Below are 17,232 nucleotides of genomic sequence, written 5' to 3'. Positions count from 1 at the left end.
TTAGGGCTGCTGACCCTCCACACATTTGAAAATCCACATATTACTTCTGACTCCCCCAAAACTTGACTAACAGCTTACTTTCAACTGGAGGCCTTAAGAAACAGCTGATTAACATATCTCTTATATATGTCTTATAAATGGTATTCTTATAACAAAATAAGCTAGAGAAAAATATTAAAGAGAAAATACATTAACAGTACCATAATGTAAAAATCCACATGTAAGTGATCTGTGCAGTTCAAACCCATGTTGTTCAAGGGTCAGCTATATGGCCTAAGTAACTAACACAATCAGCAAGATGTACAGTGTTTGTCACCAGTGTTAGCAAAACAGAAACAGCTCTGGAAGCTGCTTTATGCCATCATTTGGACAGCAGGTAAGTTATGTTATTTCATATAACTGAATACTATAGCACAGTATTTAAAAACAGCATGACACGGATTCATCACACAATAATGAGTAAAAAACGAAAGCTGCAGAATGAGACAGTATCAGGTTTTCAATACCAAAGACTAGAAGGTTAATGGATATGTATAAAGTGTAACAACATGCATGAAGAGTGAAAAACAGCAAATTCTGGCTGGTGAGGAAAGGATGTGGGCAGGTATTTCACAAGAAACCTCTGGAGAGGGAAGGCAATGTGATCTAGAATTGGAAACATGTGAAGAAGTATCTGGAAACTTTGAAATTCAGTATATCTTTTTAATATGCTTGAAAGTTCATAGAGCTACCACCAACACACACACACCTTCTGCCCAGAAGGTAGTTTAATGAAGTTTAGTACCCACTGTGGGCCAGATGCCATACTAGGAATTGGGAGAGTAAGTCTGAACAAGGCATGGTATATCTGTTCTCAAGAATGTACTCTCACAGAGGCTGACCTGGGTTCTGATTAACTTTGCCCCCGATGGTGAGGGCAATCTGTTCTTTAGTAAATGGGCCAGAGACTTAAAAGTTAAGCAAAAATTACTGAGGATGGAAGAAGGCAAGGTTCAGATACTCACCGCTGCCCTGTTTCCTCTAGCTTTCCTTTAAAGAATGAAGATAATGGGGACAGGAACCATGAGAATGAATTCAGCATAAAAGAGAGATGAAAACATCTACACATATGCAGAACTTATTTTTATTATGTTGGGATATTCCTTAATGAGCTGGCAATTATTCATGTGAAGGAGAGTTGAAAATTCAGATTTATGACTCTATTAGTCTTGTCCGTGATTAAAGATTTATGAATTATACAAAAAATACTGCCTAAAGTAGGTTGCTCTAGAAGTAACAGTAGAGAAGGCCTAGAAGGTCTAGAATGTCTAAGAGGCTGTGAACTTGGAAGATCTTCTCCCTGCTTGTTTGGCTGTTCCAGCTGGACCACAAGACTTAGGTACAAGGATGAACTGTTGAATTTAAAGCTTTCTCTGTTGAATTTAAAGCTTTACAACAGTTCGAATGCTGTAAGAGAAGGAAACAATAAATAGGTTTTAAATGGTATCTTTGAAAACCACTAAAACTATTTTTTTTAATCCTCCCTCCATAAACCCTAAATCATTACTATATTTTATAATATATACCCAAAAAGGAAGCTCACCTCTTTCCTGCATGCATGAGTTCAAAGGCTTCATTAATTTGGTCGAAAGACAGATTATGAGTCACAAATTCATCAACTTTTATCTTTTTGGACATATATTCAGACACCAACTTTGGGACACTTTCCACACTCTTCCATCCTAAAAAAAATCATACATCTAATAATTCTCCCAACAAATCTTTAGAGTATGCTTATTACTTAGTGGGTGACAGACATTTAGGACAATAAATTTTATCATGAATTAAAAGGGAATGAAGACCTTCAAAATCAGCAGAGACGAGGAAGAATTTAATGTTTGTCTTTAGTTAAGAAAATAGTAAATGCCTTCTGAGTATTTTCATTTTTCTGTATTAAGATTTACTAAAATCTCATTAAATTTTTAGCAAATTGAGACAAAAATTTAAGCTGCCTAGGACAGAACTCTGGAAATTTTACAACAAACTTATTTAGGTCCACAAAAGAAAGATTTCTATAATTGTGAAATTCAAGGAAGAATAAAACTGATGTGATACATGACTTTATTCCTTTGGTTTTAAATGTAGCAATGAAATTAGGGATAGCATCTCTAGCATCACCTGGAAAACTGTGAAACTCAAAACAAAAGTGGGAAACTTTTAGCTATTTAAGATTTTTTTTTTTTAAAGAGTTTGTTTATTTATTTGACAGACAGAGATTACAAGCAGGCAGAGGGGCAGGCAGAGAGAGAGGACGAAGCAGGCTCCCTGCTGAGCAGAGAGCCGGACGAGGGGCTTGATCCCAGAACACTGGGATCATGACCTGAGCCTAAGGCAGAGGCTTTAACCCATTGAGCCACCCAGGCGCCCCACTATTTAAGATTTTAAACAAAATCAGGGGTTTCAGTCTTCCACTTATACTGAAAGATGCAATAAAATGACAAGCCTCTCCACCTTTTAAACTAGGGACACTTTGTAGCTTGTTTCAAACCACTTTTGAGCCTTTTCCAAATCTCCCTCTTTATATCTTCAGTAAATTACTCTTCTCCTAAGAATTATGGGGCTTTTTCTTTGTCCTTTAAGAACAAAAAATTGTGTGTGTATGTGTATGTGTATAATATTGATTGATTGTAGGCTCCATGCCCAACATGGGGCTTGAACTCATAACCCCAAGATCAAGAGTCACATGTTCTTCCCACTGAGAGCCAGGCACCCCCTTCTTTCACCTTTAAATCTCCTGGTAACCCAGACAAGTACAGCCACCACTATTCTCTAGACCAAAAATTCTATTTTCATCTGTGGGTCATATTTTAAGAACACCCAATGGGCCCCAGTGCTCCAGTTTATTTCCCAACTAGCATGTGCTGGGAGGACGAGGCATCAGTGAGCTCTTAGGATCAAATCCCAGACTCAGTCTCCCAGGCTTAGAATGTCCTTTCAAATGCAGATAAGAACCTGGGAGGATGTGTGACCTTAAAAGTCTATTCTAAGATACTCAACTGAGGCATATATCTAGTTGGAAAGGCAAGTTTAGTCAGCTTTATATATTTAATAGAAATCCTTTATTTAAAGATTTTATTATTTTTTTGAGAGAGAGCAAGACAGAGAAAGAGAGGGAGCTCACGGGCAGAGGGAGAAAGATAATCTGCAAGCAGAACTGAGCTGAGCCCAATGTGGGGCTTGATCTCACAACCCTCAGATCATGACCTGAGCTGAAACCAAGAGTCAGAGACTTAACTGACTGCACCACCCAGGTGCCCCTTTACATCTTTTTATGGTGAATTCTACAGTACAAAGACAGAAAACTTTGGCCAAACTCCTCATACTTTCCTGATCTTTTCCTCTGGGCTTCAAACAAGTGGACATAATACGGACAATGGGGATCTTAAGAGACACTTTGTTAAATACAGATTAAAAACTCATGCTATGTAATTTTTCACCCCTAAGAGAATGGTAAGAATATGTGTGTGTGTGTGTGTGTGTGTGTGTGTGTGTGTGTATTTAAAAACCCATAAAAACTTAAGATTTCATTCATTCAAATGTTGGATATAAAAGCATGATTTGTGCTTCTTAGTTGAGAAACCAAGAAAAGATGGAAATGATTTTTCAGCATTCTTCCAGTAGTTAGGCAACCGCAACCAACCATGTACTTTTTAGGATCACAAAAGGGAAAAATGATCAGTCTGGCAACTTTTCAATTCTATTATAAAGTTTGGTCTAAAATAGTATTTTCAGGGATGCCTGGGTGGCTCAGTTGTTGAGCGTCTGCCTTCATCTCAGGTCAAGATCCCAGGGCCCTGGGATTGAGCCCTGCATCATGCTCCCTGCTCAGCGGGAAACCTCGTTCTCTCTCTCCCACTCTCCCTGCTTGTGTTCCTGCTATCGCTCTCTCTCTCTGTCAAATAAATAAATTTTTAAAAACTCCAGTATTTTCATATTAAGACTTTGTACTGGTTACTGCTGAAGTCAGTACTATGTAGACAGGTGTGATCACATCCAGCGACAGCTGCACTCAGGAAAGAGGAGTAGAAATGCCGACAATTAAGTCCAGAGCATAACAGTGTGGCTGACACTGTTGTTTGTGTATCCTGGAACCAACTCCTCACTCCTGCCTGACCCCCAACCATTTCCTCATCAACAGGATACTGACTGTGTGTGCAGAATGTGATCTTGTGCTTCACAGGAAGGTGAGCATCTCCCCAGCCCCGGGGTGAGTACTGAATGAATGTGAAACCCTCCCATTACAGTAACTATGCAACAACTTGTGACGAGAAGGTAGACTATGAAAATTCTTGTTAAAACAAAACAAATAAAAATCAGCTTGGGATTAAAATTCTGCCAATGGAAATAACAATAGAGAAAATGTGCTCATCTACTGAATTACCTCCAAAAGCAGTGCCTTTCCACGTGCGGCCTGTTACCAGCTGAAATGGGCGAGTAGAGATCTCTTCACCAGATGCAGCTACTCCGACTACGACGCTGACACCCCAGCCTTTGTGGCAGGCCTCCAGCGCTGCTCTCTGCAGGCAGAGATAGGACCAAATCACAGAGGTCAGTGCATCTGGCTGAGAATATCAGCAAAATAGCTTTGTGGGGAGAGAGTGGTAGCTCAGAGCTTTTTAAGACAATCACAACAAAATGATCACACTGAATATTTAGTAAATGTAATTTCATTCAACACTATTTTTTAAAAAACTATTAACCTGGCTAAATATTAACACAAAATGAAAGAATTTAAAGCTTTTATTTGCTGTCTAGTTGTTGTTGTTGTTGTTTTTAAAGATTTATTTGACAGAGAGTGAGCAAGCAAGCACACACAAACAGGGGGAGCAGCAGGCAGAGGGAGGAGCAGGCTCTCCGTTGAGCAGGGAGCCTGACATGGGACTGTGGGATCACAACCTGAGCCAACGGCAGATGCTCAACAGACTGAGCCACCCAGGCGCCCCCTGCTGTCTAGTTTTTAAAATAAATCCTAGTTCAAAATTTTGAAGACTTGAATAAAGGAAGCCGGTGGAGAATAGTGATACTCCCGCTGAGTATCAACTCTGTGTGAAGGAGGTGTCATTACTGTCTGCATTTTACACAAGAGGAAACTGAGCTTTAGAGAAGCTGTTGCTTGAGGTTAGTAAAGTGGATGTTACAGCTAACTCCTGAACAACACACAGGGATTGGGGCACCCGCCCCCTGTGCAGCTGAAAATGCACACATAACTCCCCCAAAATTTAATAGCCTACTGTTGACTGGAAGCCTTACTTATAATAACAATTCATAATATTTATAAAATATAAAATAGTAATTTATAATGATATAAACAGTCAATTAGCAAACATTACGTGTATTATATGGTCTATTCTTACAATAAAGCTAGAGAAAAAAAAAGGAATGAAGTGAAACACACCTACCATGACTTTTACATTACCAATGCACTCGAAGGAATAGTCCACACCCCCATCAGTCATTTCAATGAGCACTTCCTGGATGGGTTTACTGAAGTCCTGGGGGTTAATGCATTTGGAAGCTCCAAATTCCTTGGCCCTTGCAAATTTATCTTTATTGATGTCCACACCAATGATCCGGGATGCACCAGCCACCTTACAGCCCATGATGGCCGCCAATCCAACTCCTCCTAGGCCAAAGATGGCACAAGTAGAGCCAGGCTCCACCTAACAGAAAAGACAGTTATTAGGTACTCATTGCACAAGTGTCAAGGAAATCACTAGGTTTCTTACATGCCAGGCCAAGTTCACTATTCTAGCAAAGCTCTGTTTTATCACATTAGAAGGCAGAAGCTAAAATCCAGGCCAATGTCTTACCTTGGCAGTGTTCACAGCAGCACCATAGCCAGTTGAAATGCCACAACCCAGAAGGCAGACTTTATCCAAAGGTGCTAAAGGATCAATTTTAGCAACAGAGATATCAGCCACAACCGTATATTCAGAAAACGTGCTGGTTCCCATGTAATGTAAAATTGTCTTTCCTTTGCAAGTAAATCTGCTAGTACCATCTGGCATTAATCCTTTCCCCTGAGTAACTCTAAAGAAAATAAAGAAGGAAAAAGGCAGGGTAAAATCAGGTTTCCCAAAATGCACAGGAAAATCGATTTTAAATATGACAGAAATGTGTGCTATGACCCAAAGTCTAATTTAAAAAAAAAAATATTTCAGAGAGAAAGAGAAGACAGCACACACGTGCCAGAGAGAGCACGTGCACACGTAAGCAGAAGGGGCAGAGAGAAAGGGAGAACTCAAGCAGACTCGGTGCTTAGCATGGGAGCATGATGTGGGGCTCATTGCACGACCCTGAAATCATTACCTGAGCTGAAAACAAAAATCAGACACTTAACCAACTGTGTCACCCAGATGATCCCCAAAGTCTAATTTCTAATGTATTTGTTAATAATTTAGCACCTTTCAGCAATGCCTTATTAAGGAAACTTAAGAAGGACATTTGCCAACATTCAATATCCTTCTGGATCTTACTGTTGGTATTGAAATAAATTTAACAGATACAACTCATGGCAGATGAAATAATTTTAAAATTCCATCATAAAACTGTGAGCAAATATAACTTCTGAAAGCACAGAGACAAAGCCAGAATCTACACAAGGAGAGATTATGAGCAATTATGCAGATCAGGTGATGAAAACAGAGAGCCACACTGGCTAATTTAGATCTTTCAGGAGGCTTGTTTTCTCAAAATGGTCCTCAAGGATTTAAGTTATCTTTTCTTTGTTTCTTTTTTTTTTCTTTGTAGTTGGTAACACTAGTGAAGGATTAAAAAAAAAAACAACCTCACAAAGGTCACCAGTATGATAAATGGTATCAAAAGTAATTTTTGACATTCTAAATAGATAGGCAATGTAATGTCCTGCTTAGGAGTACAGGCCCTGAAGTCAAACATAGTTGGGTTCAAATCATGTGTGATCTTGGGCCAGTAAATTAACCTTTGTGCCTTAGTTTCTTCACTAGAAAATGGAGAGAAACAATCGTATTTTCCTTACAGATTGTTATAAAAATCAAATGAGCATTCATAAAGCATTAGTATTGTGCTTGGCACAGGGACAATACTAATAAATATTTAATAAATTAATTTAATAAATTATTTAATAAATATTTGTTGTTTTTAGCAAAAATAATGTACTATAATTTGATGTACATTCTTAAGCTAATCTTTTGGAATACACAGAATAAACAAGTACACAGATGAAGAGAAAATGGATTGCCTCTAGACATAAGACCAAATACATTCCCTTGGAGAGAAAAATAAGAACAGAAACAAAAAAGTATCTGACAAACTCTACCACAAATAACTTCTATCTTTAAGAGAACAACTTAAGTTTGTTTAGCCTTCCTTAATGTAAGAAATCACTTCTATCCCAGAGGAGTTTCTTTAACAAAAGGTGACATGGGATACATTTTATGCTTTGAAAGGACTTGTCCCTCTAAAAGGTTACAGACAGCCACAAAAAGTCCATTATCATTATTATACTTGATAGGTCCCAAGCTTTTAGACAGTGTTTGAAATTATCTTTCAAAACAAGATTTGTTTTGGTTCCAGCTTTGTCAAAACTAATTGGACTTATGTTATAAAGTAAATGGAATCTCGTTTTCTAAAAATATAAGCTAATTTTATCAATGGCACTAGAAAACAAATATGAGAACACGTGGATTTTCCATATATGACTCAATCTTCTAGGTCATGGACACAATTCCAATGTGTGTGGGGGGGTGTGTTCCCCACACACAACACTGAACAATTCTTGGACACAGCAGGGTCCAAGAATTCAACTCAATTCTGACACCGGCTACCTGGATTCTCAGGGTCTGAGAGTTCAACTCAATTCTGACACCAGCTACCTGGAGAGCCATCAGGTTCCACAGATTAAGGACTCAGTCCTGTAAGACTGCCCCCACCCTCTGCTTCAAAAGCCAGTTGCAAGCTCCAGGCTGTTACAAGGGCCTTTTTTTTTTTTTTTTTTTTAAGATTCTATTTACTTACTTGACAGAGAGAGATCACAAGCAGACAGAGAGGCAGGCAGAGAGAGAGAGAGGGAAGCAGGCTCGCCGCCGAGCAGAGAGCCCGATGCGGGACTCGATCCCAGGACCCCGAGATCACGACCTGAGCCAAAGGCAGCAGCCCAACCCACTGAGCCACCCAGGCGCCCCCCTTTTTTTTTTTTTTAAAGATTTTATTTGAGAGAGAAAAGAGAGTATGTGCGAGTGCATGCGTGCACATGACCTGGGGGAGGGGCAGAGGGAGAGGAAGAGAATCTCAGATCTGCCAAGTGCAGATCCTGACACGGGACTCAACCCCACAATCCTGAGATCACGACCTGAGCTAAAACCAAGTGTAGGAAGCTCAACTGACTGAGCCACCCAGGTGCCCCATGGAACCTATGCTTCTGACCCACTGGCTACAGACTGGAGGTTCCAAAGACTTCCTCCTTAGGTCCTTTAAATTCTCCAGAGCAGCTCACAGAACTCATGGAAACACTTCTGTTATTAAAGGATATGATAAAGAATACGAATCAACAGCCAGACGAAGAGATGCATAGGAGGTATGGGAAAAAACTGAGGAGCTCCCCCATGCTTTCCAGGTATGTCACTCTCCCCAGTCTCCATGTGTTCACTAGCCCCAAAGCTCTCTGAACCATCCTTTTGGGGTTTATGGAAGCTTAATTATAGTCATGGTTGACACTGGCCGTTGGCTGATTCAACCGCAGTAGCCCCTTTTCCTCTACCAAAGGCCAGGCGGTCCATAGGTTTTTTTTTCTTTTAAAGATTTTTATTTATTTATTTGACAGACAGAGATCATTCATAGGCAGAGAGACAGGCAGAGAGAGAGGGGGGGAAGCTCTCTGCTGAGCAGAGAGCCCGATGTGGGCTTGATCCCAGGACCCTGGGATCATGACCTGAGCTGAAGGCAGAGGCTTTAACCCACTGAGCCACCCAGGCGCCCCAGTCCGTAGGTTTCCTAACGGTTTTCAAAGGTCACTTTTACTAATACAATAAAGACACCTTCATAGCCCAAATCACAGGAAATTCCACGAGTTTTAGTAGCTATGAGCCAGAAACCATGGCAGAACACCAAATACGTATGAGAAACATAAATTTGGTCATCTAAATGAAATCACGGTATTACACTCAGCAATTCCAATCTTAGGAAAATACCCAAGAAAAAGTAGTGCATATATTCACTAAAAGATATGCACAAGAATGTTTACAGCGGCATGAGCCACGACAGCCCCAAACACTGAAGGAGCAACTTAAATGTCCATCAACAGGGGAACGGCTAGAGATAAATGAATGAAATATGGCAGAGCAACAAAAGAACTGGCGCACAGAGCAACCTGGATACATCTCATTGACATTTCTGAATGAAAGAAACCAGAAAAAGAGCACACAGTATGGGATTCTATTTATATGAAGACCTGTAGCAAACGAAATGAGAACAGTGGTTCCCTTTGAGGGAGGCAGGTACTGACGTGGAAGGGATACGAATGACTCCATAGGGTGCTGGAAGGGCTCTCGATCTTGATCTAGGTGGATATAGGTGTGTATATACGTAACAATTCATGGAGCTGTACACTTAAGATTTATAGACTAAGTATTTTATTATATATGTTCTACCTCAAGAAGAAGAAAAAAAAAGGTGACTACACGGAGATCTGAAATTGCCTCAAAATAGAGTTAAGTGCTGCTACCTTACTACGATAAAATAACCACCTTTTTCTGTGTAGTAAGGGGTTATGTTATCTCTCATAGTCTTCCTAGTAACCTATGAGTTTTATTACTTGGATCTCATGGACAATAAAATGGCTCTTTAAATGGTTTTGTTTAATTTCATAAGCATGTCCCTCCTTAATGTATATTTTGGCACATTTAGCCTAGTGTTATGGAAGGAGAATGGGTTCAGAAAATTCTGTTTTATCTAATAGTTATGATATTGGGTAAACCACTTAATTTCTGAGCCTTAATTTTCTCATCCATGAAAATGGGGATATGAGTGATAAGGCTGCCATAAGGCTGAAATGAAATAATGCAGGTAGAATATTCTGTATACACTGCGACACAATTACTTATTATTTTAAGAAAAAAATCACAAAGATACTAACCTTATCTTCTGGCAAAGGTTTGTTTTAGGGTTTAGACAAAATTTGCATTCTCCACACTGTGGGATGTAAAGTGGGATGACAGTATCACCTGGGAAAGAAATGCAAAGACACTTTCCTGAATAGGGAGCCTCTGTTTCTAAATGGATATATCAGCCTCTGTAAATTCCCACTCCTGTCAACTCACGTGGCTTTCCAAATTAACAACTTCCACTTAGAATATAACCTACACAACATCATTCAGACACCACTGACTATGCAAGAAGTACAAGTTTTCAAAATTTTGATTGAAATGAAACTCTTAAAATTGTAACTGGAAAACAAGGTCATGGGCTTTGAAATATCGATTCACTGCTGAATCTTCAAAAATTCTTGTATAATTGGTCAAAACTGGCTTTGGGAATAAATAGTTTCAGAAGAACAGGAGTCTGCAAAATCCAAAAGAAAAAACTCTCCAGTATTTGTACTTTCCAGATAAGGAATAAAATCGTTCTTGACAAATGACTCAGGTGATAATCTGTTCATGAAGAAACAATGTATAGCTTATTGGAAATATAATTTCCTTGCATAAATTAGTTGAAATTATGAAATCAAGTGGTTCAAATATCCTCCTTACCTGCCTTCAGCTTAGTAACTCCTTCACCAACACTTTCCACAATTCCAGCACCTTCATGTCCCAGGATCACTGGAAAACTCCCTTCAGGATCAGCCCCACTCAGGGTATAGGCATCGGTGTGGCAAACTGCAGTGGCAATAATCTAACAGGATATTAAAGAGCATTTATGTGTGTTTGTATGCAATTCAGAGTGAGATACAGGTCAAAGGCAAGGCATTTTTAATACCGTATTTCACTGATTCTAAGACACATTTCTTTGATATTTTAACCTCTTTAAAAATCAGCATGTGCTGGGGCACCTGGGTGGCTCAATGGGTTAAAGCCTCTGCCTTCAGCTCAGGTAATGATCCCAGGGTCTTGGGATCGAGCCCCACATTAGGCTCTCTGCTCAGCCGGGAGACTGCTTCCCCTTCTCCTCTCTCTGCCTGCCTCTCTGCCTACTTGTGACCTCTGTCCATCAAATAAATAAAAAAAAAAATTTTAAAAAATTAAAAAAAAATCAGCATGTGCTTATAGTCTATGGCCTCTTAACAATTAGAACTGACAGCATTTTTTAGTGATCCATAAAAGTAATGGTGTGTTTATATGCAAAGGAAATGGTTTTTCTGTCTCCTTTCCAGTGCAGGCTAGCAAGAGCAGGTAAACATGGTGACTTTATGGGCCCTGTGCCTCCAGATATGGAGAGGAACATGACCTGTGTACAAAGCAGGTGACGCCCACTTCACTGCTGGGATCCTCCTGACTGCTGACAATTGTGATTTCTAAGGAGGTATTTCCTACTTCTGAAATATGACAGGCTACTTATTCTGAGCCCAAATTCAGAGCTTTTAGTGAAACTGACTCCCTTTTTAGCAACCACACACAATTTCTACATAAATAATCCTTTATTCCTATCTCTCTGGTTTTTAAAAAGTAGCTTATCTTTCTAAGCACTAAAACCACAAGAAAGAAATCTGGGAGAGGTGCCTGGGTGCTTCAGCTGGTAGAGCGTTTGCCTTCGGCTCAGGTCATGATCCCAGGGTCTTGGGATCGAGTCCTGAGCCAGACTCCATCCAGCCCCATATTGAGCTCCCTGCTCAGCAAGAAGTCTGCTTCTCTCTCTCCCTCTGCCACTCCTTCTGCTTGTGCACACACACTCTCCCTCTCAAATAAAAAAAATCTAAAAAAAAAGTGTGGAATGTTTATATTTATGCTTCTCTGTTTCTCACCTATATACCTATTTGTTAGTAGCTTCCTATCACTCTACAGCTCATCTTAGTACATCCCAGGACACATTTTCCTTTTCAGTAGCAAAATCACAATCAGGTTAATTTCTGAACTTAAGGAAAAATGTCTAAGCCCTATAAGATTTCAGATTCGTGGGTCTGAGTTGAATAGGATCTTGAAAAGTTACTTAGCTCTGGGCTCCTCCACTTGGTATTTGATCCCTGGGAGCATGAGCGTTTGGAGGTGAGATGGGGAAGGTATACTCTAATTCACAGCCAAAAAAAAAAAAAAAAAAAAAAAAAAAGAAAGAAAAAAGCTTACTCTTCTAGAATGTTAGTTTTACTCAGTGGTCACTACTTTAAAGTATTAATTTTGCATCAAAACAACAGAGTAGAACGCTAAAAATATCCAGGTGACTGCCTTGTGCAACAGACTTCTCTCCACGGGGATCTTCCCTTCTCTGCCATAGCAGAGGCTGAGTAGGACTAGACTGATCCCCTGAACCCCGGCCTTGCCTGCAAGGGTCAGTACATTTTAAAGCTCTCTAAGCAAGCAGATTTCACTTGGCTGTTGCTCCAGTTAAATCAGGAGCCTCTTTCCAAATCTTATTTAAAACCTTGTCTAATAACCGAAGACCATTTCCACTTCTGTTTCTAAAGGTCTTCATACATTTTAAGTCATGGGATCAGAAGAAAGGGGAGCATCTTACAAATTCATCTTAAACACAGGCTACAGAAGGTAAGTTGCAATAATCCAGTGATCCGTGGGGAAGGTTGCTGAGTTCAGCTCAACATCAAAGCAAAAAAGACGGAGAGGAGTGTTGCAAAAGCGAACTGGGTAACATAAGAGGAAGATGTTGTGATTCTAAGGTTGGATGACTTCGATACCTTCTCCTTGACACTGGCCTTTGGGATTTATCCTCAGAGGATTCACCTACCCAGAGACCTAATTTTAAGTCTTCTCTTCCAGGGCCTTAGATGTATCATTACCTTAATTCGAACTTCATGAGCCTTTGGGGGTGCCACCTCTACCTCCTCTATGGAGAGAGGCTTTCCTGCCTCCCAGGCAACTGCAGCCTTGCACTTGATAACCTGAAATGGGGAAAAAAGAGAGCACATTGTTTATCCTCGTGCACTAATAGTGAACTACTTATTAGTTAATTTAGGTCCTGAGGAATGCTAATCTTAGAAAGTATATCACACACAAAAACTCTATACCCTGAAGTGATAGGGAGAACTATTTTGCATGTTTTTAGATTTCATATAAATAATATTCATGGAAAAAATTTAATTGAGATGACCACATGGTCAGATATAAAAGCCTCTTTTGGTTAAGAAGTTTTGTTAACCAGGGGCGCCTGGGTGGCTTAGTGGGTTAAAGCCTCTGCCTTCGGCTCGGGTCATGATCCCAGGGTCTTGGGATCGAGCCCCACATCGGGCTCTCTGCTCGGCGGGGAGCCTGCTTCCTCCTCTCTCTCTGCCTGCTTCTCTGCCTACTTGTGATCTCTGTCAAATAAATAAATAAAATCTAAAAAAAAAAAAAGAAGTTTTGTTAACCAAATCTTAATGGCCTTCTATAATGCATAAGCAGGAGCACATCAAGAATACAGATTCCAGGGGTACCTGGGTGGCTCAGTGGGTTAAGTGTTTGCCTTTGGCGCAGGTCAGTATCTCAGGGTCCTGGGACCGAGTTCCATGTTGGGCTGCTGGCTCAGCAGGGAGTCTGCATGCTCGTCTCCTTTTGCCCCTCACCCCCACTTGTGCTCTCTCCCTCACTCTGCTCTCTAATAAATAAATAAAATCTTAAAAAAAAAAGAAACGAAAAAGAATACACATTCCAAGACAATCTGATTCAGTAGGTCTGGCATAGGATCCAAGGAATCTGAATGCTTAACATATACCCTAGAGGATTCCTCTAAGGCTGGTTTAAGCTGACACTGGTTTAGTGCAAAACTGCAAAGTGGGAAGAAGCATAAGGAGTAACAGAAGGCAGGAACTTTAAAATACTACATCTACTCCTTTTAGCTGTTCTATACAAATACAGTAGCCACTTGCCATGTGTGTTACTGAGGAGCTGGAAAATGGCCAGTCTGAACTGATACAAACTGTAAGTGTAAAAGTTACCCAGATTATGAAGACTCAGTACAAATAAAGTAGAAGTATTTTAATATTTAAAAAATATTAATTATATATCATGATAGTAACTTGAATACAGTAGTTCTTCCTTATCTGTGGAGGATACATTTTCAGACTCTCAGTGGATATCTGAAATTATTATGTGTTTCCTATACAAATATACCTGTGATAAAGTTTAATTTATTAATTAGGCACAGTAAGAGATTAACAATGATAGTAAAGTAGAACAATTATAATAAGTTATGTGAATATGGTCTCTCAAAATATCTTATTGTACTGTTATGTAGTCACCCTTCTTGTGATGATGTGAGACAATAAAATGCCTACATGAGGTGATATGGAGTGATGAAGACACTGTGTTAGTAGTGTTAGGCTACTAGTGACCTTCTGACAATAGGTCAGAAAGAAGATCACCTGCTTCTGGACTGTAGGTGACTTTGGGTAACTGGATAAGGCAGGGTAGGGGGTGGTATGGATTACCGTATAATGGATTAAATTTTTATCCAATTTTAATGTGGCAACTAGAAAAATAAAAATTACATATGGGATTTGTATTATAGTTCTGTAGCATAGCATTGCCTTAGAAATTCTAGTCAGTACACTCCTCCTTTACCAGAGAATCAGGTGTAATGAGGAGAGTTTAAACATTTTTTTTTAATTGAAGTATGGTTAGCATTGAATATTATATTAGTTTCAGGTGTAAAACACAGTGATTTGATGTTTATATACATAAGGAAATGATCACCACAGTAGGTCTAGTTATCATCTATTACTAAAGATATTGCAATATTTTCTTGACTTTATTCTAAACGGGGTACTTCACATTTCCATGACTTCTTTAATAAGTGGAAGTTTGAACTTCTTAATCTTCCTCACCTATTTTGCCACCTCCCCAACCCCGCAGGAAAGTTTTGATTAGTTCACATAATGCTTATGAAATCTGTTGACAGAATAAAGGTTGCAAACTGCTGGGTTTATAGGAGACAGACTTGAAAGTCAACAATTCCAACAAGTGTAAGTTAAAGGGAGAGGCATAAAGTGCTACAGAATGCACAAAGCGGAAAAAGAGAGTTAACTTTGGTTGGTGGGTTTGAAAAAACTTCACTTTTAACTAGGATACAAAGGATGAGAAAGAGTTACAAATAGTGATAAAACACCTACAATTACAAAAAGCTATTGTGAGAAGTAACTGAAAATGAAGTCCCTAAAACAGTCCTTGGCAGTGTAGCTTTGCAATAATAAATCAATATTTATTAGTAGCAGTAGAACAAAGACTGAAGGAAAAGGAAAGTTAAACTACATAGAGAGATGAATGGCTTGTGTAAACTGGTGAGGCTGGAAATTATTGCTTTTCAAAATAAAGTGTAGATATTAAATCTGATGGTCAAAAAAATTCAGACATTGTATTAGAATCTGTTTGCAACTCAATGGATCATTAAAGCTCAAAACAAAGTCCTCAAGGTCAAATTCGGAATAGTCATGGATCCTAGAAAACTTAAGCAACATGAATAAATAATTCACCTATAATCCAAGTTTTTATGCCCCTTCCCCTCATTTCAGGAATATTTGAAAGATTAACCTTTTCTTTTCAATGACTATTCTAAGCAAAAAAGGCTCCACCCCAAATCCACAGACAATTGCCCTACTTCAACAATTGAACTATCACAGGATTATAATTTCTCACCTTCGAATAAAGGCACTTGGTAATAAGGATAAACAACTTGCCAACTTAAGTCTAAAGGATTGTCTACAGTTTACCGTTTCTTCTCAACTTCAACATTTAAGGTCCTAAATCTTTCTAGAAAATTTCTAAAGTTTGCAAAACATTAAAACACCAAATAACTTTTAATTATTCATGGTATTCGTATATTTCTGCCTTTCTTTATTGTCTAATGCATATTTCAGGAACCTAGAATAGTCCTTGCACAGGAACAGACCTGGACCGGAATTCTGGCTACCTTAAAGTGACCACTAAGCACGCCAAACCTCTAAGCCTCAATTTTTGGTCTGTAAAATGGAGACAATACCCCGCAGAAGTGTCACGGGAGTATTAAAAGGATATAAACTTCTGGTGCCTTAAATGCTCAAAAATGTTACTACTGAAAGGGCTCTAGCAGTCTTCCCCAAATACATTCTTTGGTGTCACCATCATTGTTCAATTATGAATTACAATCATGAAACACAGCTATCGTAAGGGTTAGACGCACGGGTTCTGCTACCTGCCAACTATGACCCCAGGCAAATTAGTTATTTTGGCATTTACAAAGCACAAGTGCTCCTAAACCACTTCTAGCAGGAAACCGACCACCCCCGCCCCCCCCCCCCCCCCCCCAGAAGCAGCAAAACCTTTTCAAGTAAGGAGCCAAACAAAGATTCTTTCCCTTCCTTCCCACAGAGCAGCTCGTCCCATGCACCGTTTCGGATCCGGCAGCTCAAGCCTGTCTGTGGGCCGAGACCCGCGCTCCCCTCGCAGTCAGCGGCGGGGTTCCATCTTAGCTTTCCCTCTATCCCTCCCTTCCTTGGAGTCGGTCGCGCGACTCGAGAAGGCCTACCTGGCTCGCCATGGCCTCGGGCTCAGTCAGCTAGGGGCGGACATCCGGGGTGGGACCCACGGTACTGGGCACGTGGGCGGGGTGAGCGCCCGGCGCTGGGGGCGCGGCGTGGGCGGGCCGTGCTCCTGGCGTGGTCCCGCCTCCGCCTGCACCCGGGGCGGAGCGTGAATGCGGGCCTTGCTAGGCCTTCTTTGGCCGCGAGGGGCGGGGCCTGGGCTGGGCGGGGCCTGGGATCTAGGACGCATCCACGTGGTTTCAGCTCTGAAGTTGGAGGGGTTTCGCAAGGCAGTCCGGCTGGCTGTGGAATATCTGTGCCTGGAAGGAGTTCTCCCCCTGTAACTTTTAGGCCAGGCAGGGTAGATAAGGCTTATGAAGGAGAGAGATAGAATGTGAGGAACCAGGAATTTAACTGGAAGCACGTGAGAAACAGGACTGCACCATTTTGTGCTCCGTCTGCACAGTACTTGTGCGCTGCGTCTTGAGATGACAACATGAGTAAGATCCAGCCCTTCCTTCAATGGAGCGGGGAAACTGAGCTGTGAGGACAATGGTAAAGGGGACATGAAGGACGTACCC

At 40.4% G+C, this 17,232-nt stretch overlaps 1 protein-coding gene across 1 annotated transcript; it reads right to left on the bottom strand.

Moving 5' to 3' along the window:
- Positions 1 to 1,107: 1,107 nt before the first annotated feature.
- On the bottom strand, positions 1,108 to 16,784 carry LOC123934895 (alcohol dehydrogenase class-3). The gene is made up of 9 exons (XM_045995089.1): positions 16,657 to 16,784; positions 12,959 to 13,060; positions 10,764 to 10,905; positions 10,151 to 10,238; positions 5,850 to 6,069; positions 5,439 to 5,699; positions 4,421 to 4,556; positions 1,583 to 1,721; positions 1,108 to 1,446 (listed from the first exon to the last, which is right to left on the bottom strand). The coding sequence occupies exons 1-9, from the start codon at positions 16,666 to 16,668 to the stop codon at positions 1,422 to 1,424; spliced, it is 1,125 nt and encodes a 374-aa protein (XP_045851045.1). The 5' UTR covers positions 16,669 to 16,784; the 3' UTR covers positions 1,108 to 1,421.
- Between the last annotated feature and the right edge of the window lie 448 nt (positions 16,785 to 17,232).

The sequence above is a fragment of the Meles meles genome, chromosome 2 (assembly GCF_922984935.1).
Source record: "Meles meles chromosome 2, mMelMel3.1 paternal haplotype, whole genome shotgun sequence".
Classification (NCBI taxonomy): domain Eukaryota; kingdom Metazoa; phylum Chordata; class Mammalia; order Carnivora; family Mustelidae; genus Meles; species Meles meles.
Note: the sequence above shows the minus strand (reverse complement) of the source record. Positions and strands in the feature narration are given on the sequence as shown.

Coding starts and splice junctions, on each gene's coding strand:
- LOC123934895 (XM_045995089.1), bottom strand. Junction 10,906..12,958: donor CTCATGAAGTTCGAATTAAG/GTAATGATACAT, acceptor ATATCCTGTTAG/ATTATTGCCACTGCAGTTTG. Junction 4,557..5,438: donor TTGGTAATGTAAAAGTCATG/GTAGGTGTGTTT, acceptor CTCTGCCTGCAG/AGAGCAGCGCTGGAGGCCTG.